The 15,510-nt window shown below is 34.3% G+C and overlaps 1 protein-coding gene across 1 annotated transcript in view; it reads right to left on the minus strand.

Moving 5' to 3' along the window:
• Cfap47 (cilia and flagella associated protein 47) overlaps positions 1–15,510 on the minus strand; it is a 416,223-nt gene that overhangs the window by 208,822 nt on the left and 191,891 nt on the right. Inside the window, 2 exon segments of the mRNA XM_077793662.1 lie at positions 10,144–10,259; positions 13,742–13,876. Of these exon segments, the coding sequence (XP_077649788.1) occupies positions 10,144–10,259; positions 13,742–13,876 (251 nt within the window).

Genomic DNA, 15,510 nt, shown 5'->3' on the forward strand with positions numbered 1-15,510 from the left:
CAGCTGACATAAGACTTAGGAGAAAGCCCCATGAACTTGCCACAATGTAACAGTGTGGAGGCTCATGAGGAGCTGCTGTCAGAACATTTCTCAATTGCCTCCCTAACTCCCCAAACAAACTGTCACCAGTCAGTTTCTCATTGCCTCCTGGATTCTGATGAGGTAGTGAGGTTTGCTACATCACTCCCTTTATAGTTACAGGCTAGGAAAATGCTTAATGGCACCATAAAGTGGGTTCTCACCAACAGGGTGATTTACCATCCTTGATGGAGTCATCAGATCCCTTTTATCTAGGTGTTACTCTACACAGAGGACATGACAGACTGGGCACCTTTGAATATTCTTGCATTTGCTAATTATATAAACAATGAACTCCCTGAATCAAGAATGAAATCACTGTTCCCTTACTGGCTCAATGTTTCAGGCTGGCTTCACCTTGACACAGCTGTGGGTGATAAATCTTGGGGAAATTTTACCATTGATTTTACTGTAGCTTTTAGCATGGTTAGCATTATACATCACATGACAGTCATTCCTTTTACAAACTACCACCTATTATCTTCTCTTACAGTATACTTATTGTAGAATGGAGTGGGGAATAGATTTCTCTTAGTGTTAAACCTTGTACCAACTTCTCTATAAACTTGTGCAATTGCTATTGAATGGGTGAGATTGGGGAGCAGCAAAGAGCATGTTTTTTTTTGAAAGAGTAACTTTCAAAATCAATAGAAATGTTCTAAAATTGATTTTGTAGGGAAAATTACAACTCACATCTAACACAGTAAGGGGGACTTTTATTCAGATATGCATCCTCACCAATCTCCTTACTTTTATGCAAAAGGACTCATGGACTTGAACTTAACTGAGAACAAAGAACATTTAATATTGAAATTTTTTTCTGGGTATATGCAGGCTTAAATTTCATGTTAGGATTCCTGTGAGTGATTTAGGAATTTTGTAGATATTCTAAATATCACAATTAGATAAAGCCATCCATTCAATAATTGACTCCCTTGATTGATAATTATAATTTATAATGTTCCAGGCATTGTTTTAGGTTTTATGGAATTTAGTAGTTAGAAAACAAACATACTATTCCTGATTTCCTGGATAATACATTATAGAGTACATGAATGATATTGCCACATCACAAAATAAATTTGAAAGTTATGAATCACAGATGTGCCACAAAGTGGTATAACAGTATGCAGTGGCGAGTGAGATACAGCCTGTAGGGTCAGAAGAAGTAATATGTAAGGTGAGATAAGAAAAATGAGATTGACAAAAATCCCAATAACATTCCTCATAGAATTAGAAAAAGCAGTCATAAAATTCATCTGGAAAAATTAGAGACCCAGAGTAGCTAAAGCAATCCTTTGCAAGAAGAGTGAAGCAGATGGCATCAGTGTAACAGACCTTAAACCATACTACTTCTTAAATTATAGAGCTACAGTAACAAAACCAACATGGTATTGGCACCAAAATAGACTGGTAGACCAATGGTACAGAATAGAAGGCACAGAGAAAAACTCACATAAATATAAGCATCTTACATTAGACAATGGCTCCAAAAACATATATTGGAGAAAACATAGCCTCTTCAACAAATGGTGCTGGAAAAACTGGAAATTCATATGCAATAAAATGAAATTAAACTCCTATCTGTCACCATGCACAAAACTCAACTCAAAGTGGATCAAAGACCTAGGAATTAAACCAGAGACCCTGCACCTAGTAGAAGAAAAAGTAGGCCCAAATCTCCATCATGTTGGATTAGGCCCCAACTTCCTTAATAAGACTCCTATAGAGCAAGAGTTAAAATCAAGAATCAATAAATGGGATGGATTCAAACACAAAAGCTTCTTCTCAGCAAAAGTGAATAGAGAGCCTACAGAATGAGAGCAAATCTTCACCACATGCACATCAGATAGAGCACTAATATCTAGGATATATAAAGAACTCAAAAATCTTAAAGAACTCAAAAATCTTAACACCAAAGAAATAAATAATCTAATCAATAAATGGGTCAAGGAACTGAACAGACACTTCTCAGAAGATGATGTACAATCAATCAACAAATATATGAAAAATGTTCAACATCTCTAGCAATTAGAGAAATACAAATCAAAACTACTCTAATATTTCATCTCATTCCAGTCATAATGACAACTATTAAGAATACAAACAACAATAAGTGTTGGCAAGGATATGGGGAAAAAGGCACACTCATAATTGCTGATGGTACTGCAAATTGGTGCAGCCAATCTGGAAAGCAGTATGGATATTCCTTGGAAAACTGGGAATGGAACCACCATTTGACCCAGTTATCCCATTCCTCGTTTATACCTGAAGAACTTAAAAACAGCATACTACAGGGACACAGCCACATCGATATTTATAGCAGCACAATTCACAATAGCTAAACTGTGGAACCAACCTAGATGCCCTTCAGTAGATGAATGGAAAAAGAAAATGTGTTATATATACACAATGGAATATTACTCAGCAATAAAATAGAATAAAATCATGGCATTTGCAGATAAATAGATGGAATGGAAAAATATAATGCTAAGTGAAGTTAGCCAATCCCAAAAAACCAAATGCTGAATATTTTCTCTAATATAAGGAGGCTGATTCATAGTGGGGTTGGGAGGGAGAGTATGGGAGGATTAAATGAACTCCAGATAGGGCAAAGGGGTGGGAGGGGAAGGGAGGGGGCATGGGAGTACAAAAGATGGTGGAATGAATGTGCCTCTCATTCCACCAAGTACATGTGTGAAGACACGAGTGCTGTGACTATACTTTGTATACAACCAGAGATATGAAAAAATAGCTCTATATGTGTATTATGAATGTAATGCATTCTACTGTCATATATGACAAATTAGAAGAAAAAATAAATTTAAAAGTATTTTTAAAAAAAGGAATACAAACAACAATAAATGTTGACGAGGATGTGGGGAAAAGGGCACACTCTTACATTGCTGGTGGGACTGCAAATTGGTGCAACCAATCTGGAAAGCTGTATGGAGATTCTTTGGAAAACTGGGAATTTGACCCAGCTATCCCACTCTCCTTGGTTTATACCCAAAGAAATCAAAAACAGCATACTACAGGGACACAGCCATATCAAAGTTTATAGCAGCACAATTTACAATAACTAAATTGTGGATCCAACCTAGATAACCTTCAGTAGATGAATGGATAAAGAAAAAGTGATTATGTGTATATATATCATGGCATTTACAGGTAAATGAGTGGAGTAGGAGAATATAATGCTAAGTTAAGTAAGCCAATCCCAAAAAAACAAATGCTGAATGTCTTCTCTGATATAAGGAGGCTGATTCATAAGGCGGATGAGGGGGAGAATGAGAGGAACAGACAAACTTTAGATAGGGCAAAGGGGAGGGAAGGGAAGGGAGGGGGCATGGGGGTAGGAAAGATGGTGAAATGAGATGGACATCCTTACCCTAAGTATATATATGAAAACACGAATGGTGTGACTTTGTGTACAACCAGAGATATGAAAAATTATGCTCTGTTTGTGTAATATGAATTGAGTTGCATTCTATCATATATAGCAAATTAGAATAAATAAAATGAAATAATTTTTAAAATTGAGATTAAAATCATGGCATTTGCAGAATGGATTTGGAGAATATTATTCTAAGTGAAGTAAGCCAATATCAAAAAACCAAAGGCCAAATGTTTTCTCTGATATGTGGATGCTGATTCATAACGGGGGTGGGGGAGCATGGGAGGAAAGGAGGAATTTTAGATAAGGCAAAGGGGAGGGAGGGGAAAGGAGGGGTCCTGGGGGTAGGAAATATGGTAGAATGAGATGGACCTCATTACCCTAAGTACATGTATGAAGACATGAATGGTGTGACTCTACTTTGTATACCACCAGAGAAATGAAAAATTATGCTCTGTATGTGTACTATGAATTGAAATGTGTTCTGCTATCATGTATAACAAATTAGAATACATAAATAAATTTTTAAAAATGAGATTGAATTAGGTATATTGAAGAGAGGAGGAAAGAAGGTAGAATTACAATATATTGGAGGAACTAATCAAAGACCAGTAGCATTAAAGCATAAGGAACGAGGAGATTAGTGATACAAGTTGTAGCTAAGAGAAAGTCATGAAAACCATAAAATTTCATAAAAATGAAAGTATTCCCAACTACATGAGAGGCCAAGGCTCAATGACCACAAATTCAAGGACAGTTTGGAGAACTTAATGAGACCCTGCCTCAGAAAATTTTTCAAAAAAGGACTAGGGATGTAGCTCAATGGTAGAGTACTTGCCTAGTGTTCAAGAGGCCCTTGATTTCAATACTTAGTACCATATAAAAGTAAAAGTATTCCTTGGACTCTGATGATATACTAGATCTATGATGGGAAGATGGGTAGCTATGAGAATATTTTAAGCAAAGAGTATCATAATTAAATTTACGTTAAAATATTTGCCATTCTAATATACAGAATGGGTTGCAAAAAGCCCTTTAGAAGTCTGTCATGGCAGTCTACATAAAAATGGTCGAAGCATTAAATTAGGGTGGAAGAGGTGTAGAAGAAGAGAAGATGCTAATTTTAAAATAAAATTGATAAACTTAATAGGACCTGGTAATGGATTGGATCCTTATGGAAATTTATTTTCTAAGAAGGGGGGGTTCAAAAATCACCAAAAAATATTCAAAACAATAACATAGACATAATGAATGATCTGATGGACATACACTTAAGTTCAGTGAAACACATTTCATAATAGAGTACCCTTTTAATGAGATAAATGGCTTGTTTCAGGACCAGAGAGATTTGGGCTTCTCTTGAATATGTGTAATCCTTTTTAAAAATTTTTAGTTATATAGAAGAATCGAAATGACCAAGATTCCTTTCCAAATTTGTTAGAGATATCAGAATCAGATATGTAGTAAAGTTCAAGTAAGGGTTCCAGATCCCTAGTCAGTGTATCATAATTGTAGGCTTCATCTTAATTTTCATAATGTTTATTTGCTTTTTGCTCTAATTGTCTCTCCTCATTTTTTTTAAAGAACAACTCCTTAATATTACATGTACCTTATAATTGACTTTGGAGAGAGATTAAGAATAAATATATATAACACATCAATGTCTGTGTGCATATGGCTCAATGAGAATAAAAAAGAAAAAAAGAAACAAAATAGTTTTCTAAAATTGTACTTTCATTTTTTTATAGTCCTTCTGTGGTTAGAGCTACACCTACTCATCAAATTATATGCAGAAATAAATGTTTGTTTATATGATAATATAGCTTTTAATCTTTTGTATATAAATTACATCTCTGGGAATTTCAATCCATAGCTGGCAGAAGGAGCAGTTATTTGAGAAAAAATCTAAGATGAAATGTGGTACATATAATTATATAATCTTTTGTAATTACAAAGCTATGCATTTTTTGTTTAAGAAAACAATATTTTCTGAGTCTTATTTGTAAAAACCAAATACTATGAAATTTAGTCTAGCTAAAAATATACTTTAAAAACTACCAAATAACAATATTCAATCTTATAAAATAAAATGCATTTAGACAAATGAATAATTGTTTTCCATACATATTCAGAATCGAGCATTAACTCTTCTGGGAACCCTTTTTGGGTTTCCCTTTAAGTACTCTTTTGCCTTATTCTCCTTTTTCCCTCTAGGTCTATACACACATCACAAATAAAACAATTATCAAATCACACTTTCATTGTATATTTGCTTTTCTGACATTCTGCTAGATTGTAAAAATTTGTAACATTGATATATTTTCAACCAGTACTTCAAATTGGGGAAGAGAGGAAATTTACTGGCTGCTTCCTATAAGTTCCAGTTATAGTGCCAGGGTGTTTTCCTTGCATAATTATGTTTATTACTGACAACACTGTGGGTAAATATTCTGATCCACATTTTCCAAAAGAGGCTGAATCACAAGAGCCTTTAAATGTCAGGACTGAAACCCAGCATTTAATTTTTAAATGACATGGGAGAAGTTCTAAACATAATCAAGTTTGAAAACCAGATTCATAATCTCTTTTCCTAAAAGAAATCTCAACAAAATTATAATAAAGGAATTTAAAAAGGCATCTAGTTGGAGGAAGCCATTATTGCATAATGGGCAGGATGGGGTTCAGACAACCTCAATCTCTCTAGTGCCATCATAGAATGCCAAACAATTAATTGAGCATAAAAGCAAAATATTTTTAACCCTAAAAATGAAGCCTACCAATTGACAAACCCAAGCATATGTAGAATCATAATTTACTTTTTATATTACCATGTTATTATATATAAATGGATAACCAAGTCTTATCAAATATTAGAATAAATCCTTCAACAGGAAAGATTGAGACCAAGGTTAAAAAAATGCAAATGACCTCTGAGAACATAGAGATAATTTGGCTAATAACAAGAACTTAAAAGTCAGAGATATTTAAGAAGATACTGTACTACCAATTTAAGAACAGGATACTATAAAATAAGGCTATGCAAAGAATATCAAAGTACGTGTCTGTGTGTGTGTGTGTGTGTGTGTGTGTGTGTGTGTGTATGAAAAAATTGGAAAAGAAATTTGTTGATAAAAAGAGGATAAATCAATGAGATCAAAAGTTGAAGTGATAATATAGGTCTATAGAGGATCCAACTATCAGGTTCAATATAAGACAAATAAAGATTGCAAAATCTCAGGAAAGAAAGTTATCAAGTAAAAAATTTAAGAGAATATTCCAGGGCTTATGAGAACTACTTCACAATTAAAGCATTTACTGTTTATTCAGCACAGTGAATAATAAGACACCCCCCATTAATACATTCTAGAATAATACCAAGTTATGATGGAAGATCCTAAAAACTTCCAGAGTAGGGAAGAACAGATGCATAGCAGAATTTCTCATAATAAATAATGAATGCTGCAGGGCGGTGGAGATTTATTTTGAGTTATGAGGAAAAATAATTACAACTTAGATAATAACATCCTGAGCAAAATATAAATCAAGCGTAGGATTAATATAAGGACATTCTTAGAAGTGAAAAATCTTGGGAAATTTACCTATCTATACTTTTTCTTAGAAGTTTTCATAAAGGTGAGTTCATAAGGATGAAGTGAGTAAATATTAAAGAAAAATATCTTATTTTCCATCTAAGGAGAAATAATGTTCAAGAATCACATTGCTCCAGTAGGTCCAAAAACAATCAGTTCAAATAAGTGTTATACTAGAAGAAAAGGGACTTCAAAGATTTTATGTACTTCTTTAGCATTTACTATTTTTTTCAGTTAAAATGATGGTGTCAAAATATATTGTGTATATATTAATAGTATAAGAAATAGGGAGGTTATGAATGTAGCTTAGTGGTAGAATATATATTTACCATGTGTGAAGCCCTGGGTTCAATGTCCAGCACCAAAGGAAAAAAGAAATAGGAATAAAATATATTTTATTGTAGGAAAAGTAACAAATAAAAGATAAAATTAATGATATTGGGAGAAAGTAATATAAGGAAATAAGTGAGCTAGATCAAGTTGAATTAACAAAATAGTCACAAAGATACACTTACATTTATGGAGGTGACCATTTGAAAAACTAAAATTACGCATAACTGAAAAAATTAAAAGTAAATGCCTCAGGGACAGGATCTCAGGAGGCTGGAGTTTGCTTATTTCAAACTCTTATGCATATTTAAAATATTAAAGCATGTGCAAGTTAAATTTTGAGAAAAAAATTTAAAATTAGGTGAAAATTAGAAGATATATGTACATGTACAATATGATCACTATGCTACAGGCACAAATTACTACAAGTGTGAGTAAATATACATGTACACATGCTCAATTAATGTATACTTTCCAAATATTAAAAGCTTCAAGAAGCATCATAAATAGTGCAATAATGAAAAAGGAGAAAAAAGAAAGGACTCATGAAAAGTTCATGGGAGACTTTTAGGTTCAGCTGAGGATATATTTTCACAAACCATCTCTTGGAGAAACAATATACAGATTTCTATGGGCTGAATTTTTATATCAAAAACATAAATCACCAATGTAATGATATTAGGAAGGGGAACCTTTTGGAGGTAAATACAACATGGAACAGAGATCTCATGAATGAAATTAATACCCTCATATAAGTGACTCCTTCCACCATAATAAGGGCACAGGAAGGAAAAAGGGACTATGTATGAAATAGAACTTGGGTCCTTGCCAGATACTGAATCTGAGGGTATCTTGTCCTTCAACATATCAGACGTCAGAACTGTGAGAAACAAATTTCTGGTTGTAATCTACCCAATTTACAGTATTTCATCATAACATCCCAAATGCGCTAAGATGGAAAATTGGTGATAAGATGTAGAGATGTTTGTGTAACAAATATCTAAAAATGTGCAAGTGGCTTTGGAACTGAAAGTGGAGCTATAAAAATTTTGAGGGGCATGCTCAGCATAAACTATATAGGGTGATTCTGATAAAGGCTCAGAAGAAGAAAGCTGGAGAGAAAGCTCTAGCCTTCTTAGAGATTATCTGAGAGAATATGGACAGAATATAGGAGGACATATGGACCAAAAAAGGACATTTTGATGAGTTTTTATATGAAAATAAGAAACACATTATTGAACAGTGGAAGGAGATTCTTTTAAAAAATTTGCAAAGAACTTGGCTTAATATGCTTGTATCCTAGTGTTGAAGATAGAAATTGTGAGTAATGAAATAGGATATTTAGCTAAAGAACGTTCTAAGAAAAATGTTAAAAGTGTGGCTTCTCTTAAATGCTTATGGTAAAATTCAAGAAGACAGAAATAACTTAAAGATGAAATTTTTAAGTAAAAAGAAAGTAGATCTCAAAATTTTAGAAAACTATATCTACATTGAAGGATAAAATATATTTGGAGAGAGAACAAAGATGTGGCAGAGCAATTGTTTAACAAGAAAATTAGTATGGATCTGCCATGTTTATGGAAGCCAGATGCTATTCTTAACATAAAGGGAAAACTGACTCTGAAACATTTCAGAGACCATCAGTGCTGCCTCTCCCATCATAAGCCCAGATTTCCAGGTCCTAGAGGATGTAACAATGGGGGTAGGGGTGCACACAAGGACTTCCATGGGACCTTGGTGCTTGCTCCCCAGCAATATTTCTAGGCTCTGCTCTCCACATTTCAGTGTCATGGTACTTTGCTACCCCAATATATAGCACTTCAGCGAGCCAAGGTCTTATCTGGTATGTGGTGGCTGCCCTTCTGGAGGGAATAGGCCATAAATCTTGAATAGCTTCATGTGGTATCATCTCCAAAGGCACAGAGTTCAGGAGCCACCTGTACCACAAAAAGTGCATGTCTCTATATCTCAAAAGGTGCCCTGGAGAGCCTTGGGACTCAGACACAGAACTTCCATGGTGTAGGACCACTATAGAGAGCCCCAACTAAGGCAATGCAGAGCAGAGATGTGGTAGCAGAGTCTCCCCAAGACCCCATCCAGTAAAACCACAGGAGCAAGACTGCAGCTTTGGATAATCATAAATACATGATCCAGGCACACAGCCACCACAGAGATGAGGCCACCACAGAGAACTGCCATGAGGACAAAGTTCAGGCACAGAACTGTGATAGAGACTGAATTACTCAAAATAATGGGGATAGAGAGGAATGGCAACATTGGAGCTTCTTTAAGGTAGAATTTTGTTCCTGTTCTTTCATAGTTTCTAAATTTTCTATAATAACCACATATTGTTTTTGTAACAAAATTATTGTAAGTATCATATAGCCTACAAAGGTTATATATCTATAATTATGTAATTTTGGTTTATACTACTTCTAGCTTCCAACAGGAAACAGAACTGTGTACATAAATAAACAACTTATAATATTATCTCTATGGCTCATACACATGCAAAATAAAATTAAATGCATGTATAAGAACAGCTGTTTTATGTTGTTGGAATTATTTTACAAAATTAGTGAGGAATCTCAGAAACATGAATATTTTATCTCTCAGTGATGTTATTTTACTTTATATATATTAATTAAAAAATCCAAGTCACATTTTTAAAATAACAACAAATATTAAATGACTGGAGTTGATATGCTCAATAAATTAAAAACAAACAAACAAACAAAAAACACTTACTTTGGAGAAATAGTCACAACATTCCCTGCTTGGGCAAGAGAGAAGTCAGCAGCATCTCTTCCAACAATTGTAGCATTATACACTAAGTTTTTCATGCTTGAATTTTTCAATACAATCTATATAGAAGTAGAATAGGGTATAAATAAGATAATAAATTTAAAAACCATACAAATGTATCATCTCTTATTTTACCCAGAAGGTTATACATTCTAATGATGGAAATACTTATTGCACACTAACTGGGGGTAAGGCAGACTTTGTGTTTAAATACAGCACCTCTATGTAACTATGTATATATGTATCTATCAATCCATTCATCCATCCATCTATTCATCCATATAGTTTATCTGAAGTTGGCAATAAGGATCTTTCAACAAAGGAAATGTCACATGGAAAAATCAGTTGATCATCAAAAAGTTCAAGACAAAAATTAACAATTTATATTTAACGGTTATTGCAAAGGGAAATAATTGGAGTATTTTAAACAGAGAATTTGCCTATTATAATTTACAAAAAGGATAATCTGACTGCTCAATTCAGAAAGTATTATAAGGATGTAAGTTTAAAAACATAGCTTCAGTCTGGAAATGATCATGGCCTTGTCTAGAAGCAACAGTTTAGTTAGCATTGGCTGTCTCTTCCTAAACCAGTCAGGTACAAAGTATCAGACAATCATTAGTGATTATTATTAGTGAGAATATTTTTTGAAAAATGTCAGTCCACAAAGTGTTTATGTAGAATATATTGGGGATTCAAAAAGCAAATGAACAAAGAAACAAACATATTAAGAATTGACAAAGGGTTTGGGGTTGTAGTTCAGTGGTAGAGCACTTGCCTAGCATGTATGAAGCACTGGGTTAGATCCTCAGCACCACATAAATATAAATAAATAAAATAAAGGTACTGCCATCTACAACTAAAAGTATTTTAAAAAATGAAAGAAAAGAAATTGACAAAGATTTTTTAGTCCTTGATGAAATTCTAGCCAGGCTCCTTTGAGCTGTTTCACTAGGTTCTATCTTTGGGCATGTCCTTAAGAGTCCTATCATCCATCTATCTATCTATCTATCTATCTATCTATCTATCTATCTATCTATCTGTCACTGGGGGCTGAAAAGGGGGCACACTACCATTGAGCTACATCCCCAGCCCTTTTTATTTTTTATTTTGAGTCAGGGTCTCATTAAGTTGCTGAGGCTGACTTCGAACTTATGATCCTCCTTCCTTAATCTCATTTATTGCTGGGATTATATACATGTGCCACCAAGCCTGATGGTAGTTCGATTTTAGCAGAATCTTGCTAAGTTAGTTTAGTCAGAATCTTCTTCCTTTAATATCTAATCATCCTTCATATTGGACCAAATTCTTCATCCTCCACCATCTCCCAAGTAGGTGTCTTCTGATCATCCTGGCCTTCCTGCAGCAAGAATTTTGTTAGGTTGGATTACCCAGAATTTTTCTTTGACCCTAATCTTTCCTCTTAGTAACTCTCCATTCCTTTCTTGGCCATAAATTCTTACTTAATCTTCTTATATTCAGAGTTGAGTTCAATCTCTCTCTCTCTTACTTCAAAATTGCATTGCAGTCCCTATATCTATTGCAACAGTACTAAATAAATTCTGCCTTATTGTTTTAACTATTGTCATGAATAATTTTTTACCAAGATGCCAGGATATCATGAAAATTACTGACCAAAAGAGGGAGAAGACTTGGTGAAAGTGATGACCGTGAAAATTAGAGTGAAGCAAAGGTGACTAAACCATAAGTAGTCCCCAGGAGCTATGGTCTCAGATATTTGAAAAACAGAAAAGTAGTAGTATGTGTAGTTATAGTGGATCATAAGGAATATGCTAGAGATTTAGTGAAAGATTAAATTACATAATTTCCCATTCAATGAGAATTTTGGTAACTACTAGAACAAGAGTGTTGATGCCGGAGAATTTGTCCCTTCCCTCTGCCTCCAAGAATATTGGGATTTCATGTTACTTAACAATTAAAGATATTATTTCTAATGAGGGAAAGACCATTCTAGTGTAGTATTTTTTATGTATGTACATATTTATGCACAGTATATGCATGTATATATATGTCTGTATTTCAAGTATTCATTAATGGAACAAGTGATTTTGAAGTCCCAGCAAGCTCATTTCCATTTTCTTTTTGGAAAATGTTGAAAAATCATAGAAGATTCTTTATGGACTATTACTGGCTTGCAGTCTTGGAACTTTCATAGCCATTGCTTAGATCTTAAGGAAACCACTTATTCTCCTTTTGTCATATTAGATATATGAAACAAAGGTATTAGATTCATCTGATGTAAAACTGTTCCAGTGATCTCAGTGTGAAATTTATTCAAAAAAAAGAAGAAAAGTTCAATTGCTTTTGAAATTTTTCAGAAAATCACTATACTTTGTTGCTTTTTTTTCAATGACCACTATATTTTTTTTACTAGTTCCATAATTCTGTTTCTCTTACTGACACATAGGCATAGAGATATTTTTTTCAATTTGAGAGCCATTTGATAAGTTTTGTCTATATTTGGGAGGGTTGATAGGGTTGATAATAATGATGTTCTCTGACTTAGGCACTACCATTTATGGGGTTGATTCATAAGAGCAAAATACATCAAAGAGTCTCAATGATTTCCAAGTCACTGATCTTCTTAAATGAAAGACAAAAGCAAAGCATGTTGTAATTTAAGTTTTACATTGTATTTATATTTAATTTTTGTTTTGTTTAGTTTCTTGAAAAACTTACCTGATATGTGTGAAAAGCAAAAACTACCTCTTTGTATTTAATGCATAATCTTAAGGTCTGAAGATTACTTCTAGTAAAGAAATAAATGAGGAAATACATCATGTTTTCATTTATATATGTTTTCAATTTTGAACATTGTTATTGTTTCAATATGAGGTGTTCCCTGAAAATCTCATGTGTTAGGCAATGCAGTAATCTCCAGAGAGGGACAACTGGGTGGTAACAGTAAGCAAGTGTGGTATGGCTAAAGGAAGTAGCTCACAGGATGCATTGCTTGGACTATATCAGTCCACGGCTTCTTCCTTTCTCTTTGTTTCCTGATGCCATGAGCTGAGCAGCTTTCCTCCATCATGCCCTTCCACCATGAGGTTCTCTCTCACTTCAGGTCCTGAACAAGAGTTGACTGACCATGGACTGAACTTCTGAAACCATAAACCCAAATAACCTTTTTCTTCTCTAAGTTGTTATGAGGTATTTTGGTCATAGTAACAAAAAATCTTAGTATACAAACATCATAATTAATATTTATGCTTATGTATTAGCTAGTGTTAGTATTAACTTTCTCTTTTTATGGTGCTGGGGATCAAAAAGATGGCCTGGTGCATGCTAAGCATTCACATAACCACTGAAAACATCCATAACCCAATATTAATAATATTTGATAAATGAAAGTGATTAAGTGCTATAAAGAAATATGAAGATGATATAAAGAAATATAAACAGATTTAGAAAATGGGAAATAATAGTTAACTGTAACAAATTTTGTTTTGGGAAAGAAACATCCAAAACCTTACTTAAGTGTTTAACTCCATATATCTTGTGGCCCCACAGATATCCTTACCTGTCTTATTACAGTGTCATAGAGAGTACAATGAAATGGCACCACCTTCTTGGGGAGATATGTAGGGAGCCTTTCATACATATAGACACAAAGCATGAGCATCAGGATTGGATTTGGATCACAGATGTCAGTGGCCTAGTTCCAAAGAAGAGAAACATAAATTAGAGGATATACAGACAAAAAATACAAAGAAAGAATAGGTGTAATATACCAATATTGGATTATTTAAAACATTTTTAGCATGCTTTTGATGGACAATGACACTGAAACATAGATACAGAGAACAAAATATTATTCTGACTTAGAAGAGCTTGACCTAAGTGTTAAAGATGATATACTCTAATCAGAATACTGACCTCACATCACAAAGATGCTGAAGTAAAAGATGACAAGAAATTTTCAAGTAAAAGTCTATAGGAGTAAATGGCACATGAAATGTGGCATAAACAATGACTGGCACCTGTAATTTTTGCTCCTTAAGAAGCTGAGATAGGAGGGTCACAATTTCAAGGCCAGCCTGGGCAACTTAGCAAGACTCTGTCTCAAAATAAATTGCTTTAACAGAAGGGCTGGGGATGCAGCTCAGTGGCAGAATACTTGCCTAGCATTCACCAGACATGGGTTCAGTAACCAGTATTGGAAAAAAATAATTCTTGGACTTTAAATAGGTTGTGTCTGGTAACGGAGAAGGTACATTCTATCAGAAAGGCAGAGCGCCATGGCACAGTACCATGGAGCAAGGATATAAAGAAGCACAGAGTTTGTTCAGGAAAGGAGAACAATTTATATCATGCATAAGGTTAGAAGGGATAAGCAGTGGGAGAAGAGTGAGTTTCGGGTCACATTGTGGAGGTTCTGGATGACAGGATGAGGGATTTGATTTGATTTGATTTGTTTGGTACTGAGGATTGAACCCAGGGTTGCTTTACTACTTAGCTACATCCACAGCCCTGTTTATTTTTTATGACACAGGGCTCACTAAGCTGCTTAGGGCCTTGCTAAATTTCAGATGATGGCCTTAAACGTGTGATCCTCCTACCTCAGCCTCTGGAGTCACTGTAATTACAGGCAGTGCCACCATGCCTGGCAGGATTTGGTTTTTGAACAAGGAATAATGTGAGGAAAAGCAACAATGCAGGCAGATCAAGCTTATGGTTATTGGGAAAGTGTCTTATGCAGAACGAACAATTATAATGCAGAAAATGTAACTACACTGATAAACAAGATAAATTAGAGATGGCTGTTAAAATTGATATAAGATAAAATTCAAAGTTATAAAGGAATAATAGCTGGGGCAATAAATGTATCCAAAATGTAAGCCTGAAGATAAAAACATAGAATCATGCAGTTGTAGGAAGGACTCTATCAGTTTATGTAGTGCATGTGATCTCTTTGAAAAAGGTGAATGTAGTGGGGAAGATTTTCCACAGAAAAGAGGTATTGGGATTGGTGAGAGGCAGGCATCCAAAGACATACAAGACCACTAATAAATGAGCAGTTCTGTCACTGTCAATGTAAAGGGAGCTCTCAGCAGACCCATGAAGATCTACTATGACTTAATGGCATACAACCAAGTTTATAACTGAAAATGATCTGGGCCTAGTCTGGAAGTACAAGCAGTGTGAGCCAGGCTCTAATGTATTATGCAAGTGATTCTGAACTTTGGCAGCAGTTTCCAGATAATAATGATAGCCCCTCTGGTCTTCTGCTAGTTTACATTTCCTAATACACTCTTGTCTTTCTTTGGAAGAAGTAAGGATTTGTTCTTT

The sequence above is a fragment of the Urocitellus parryii genome, chromosome X (genome assembly GCF_045843805.1).
Source record: "Urocitellus parryii isolate mUroPar1 chromosome X, mUroPar1.hap1, whole genome shotgun sequence".
NCBI classification, from domain to species: Eukaryota; Metazoa; Chordata; class Mammalia; order Rodentia; family Sciuridae; genus Urocitellus; species Urocitellus parryii.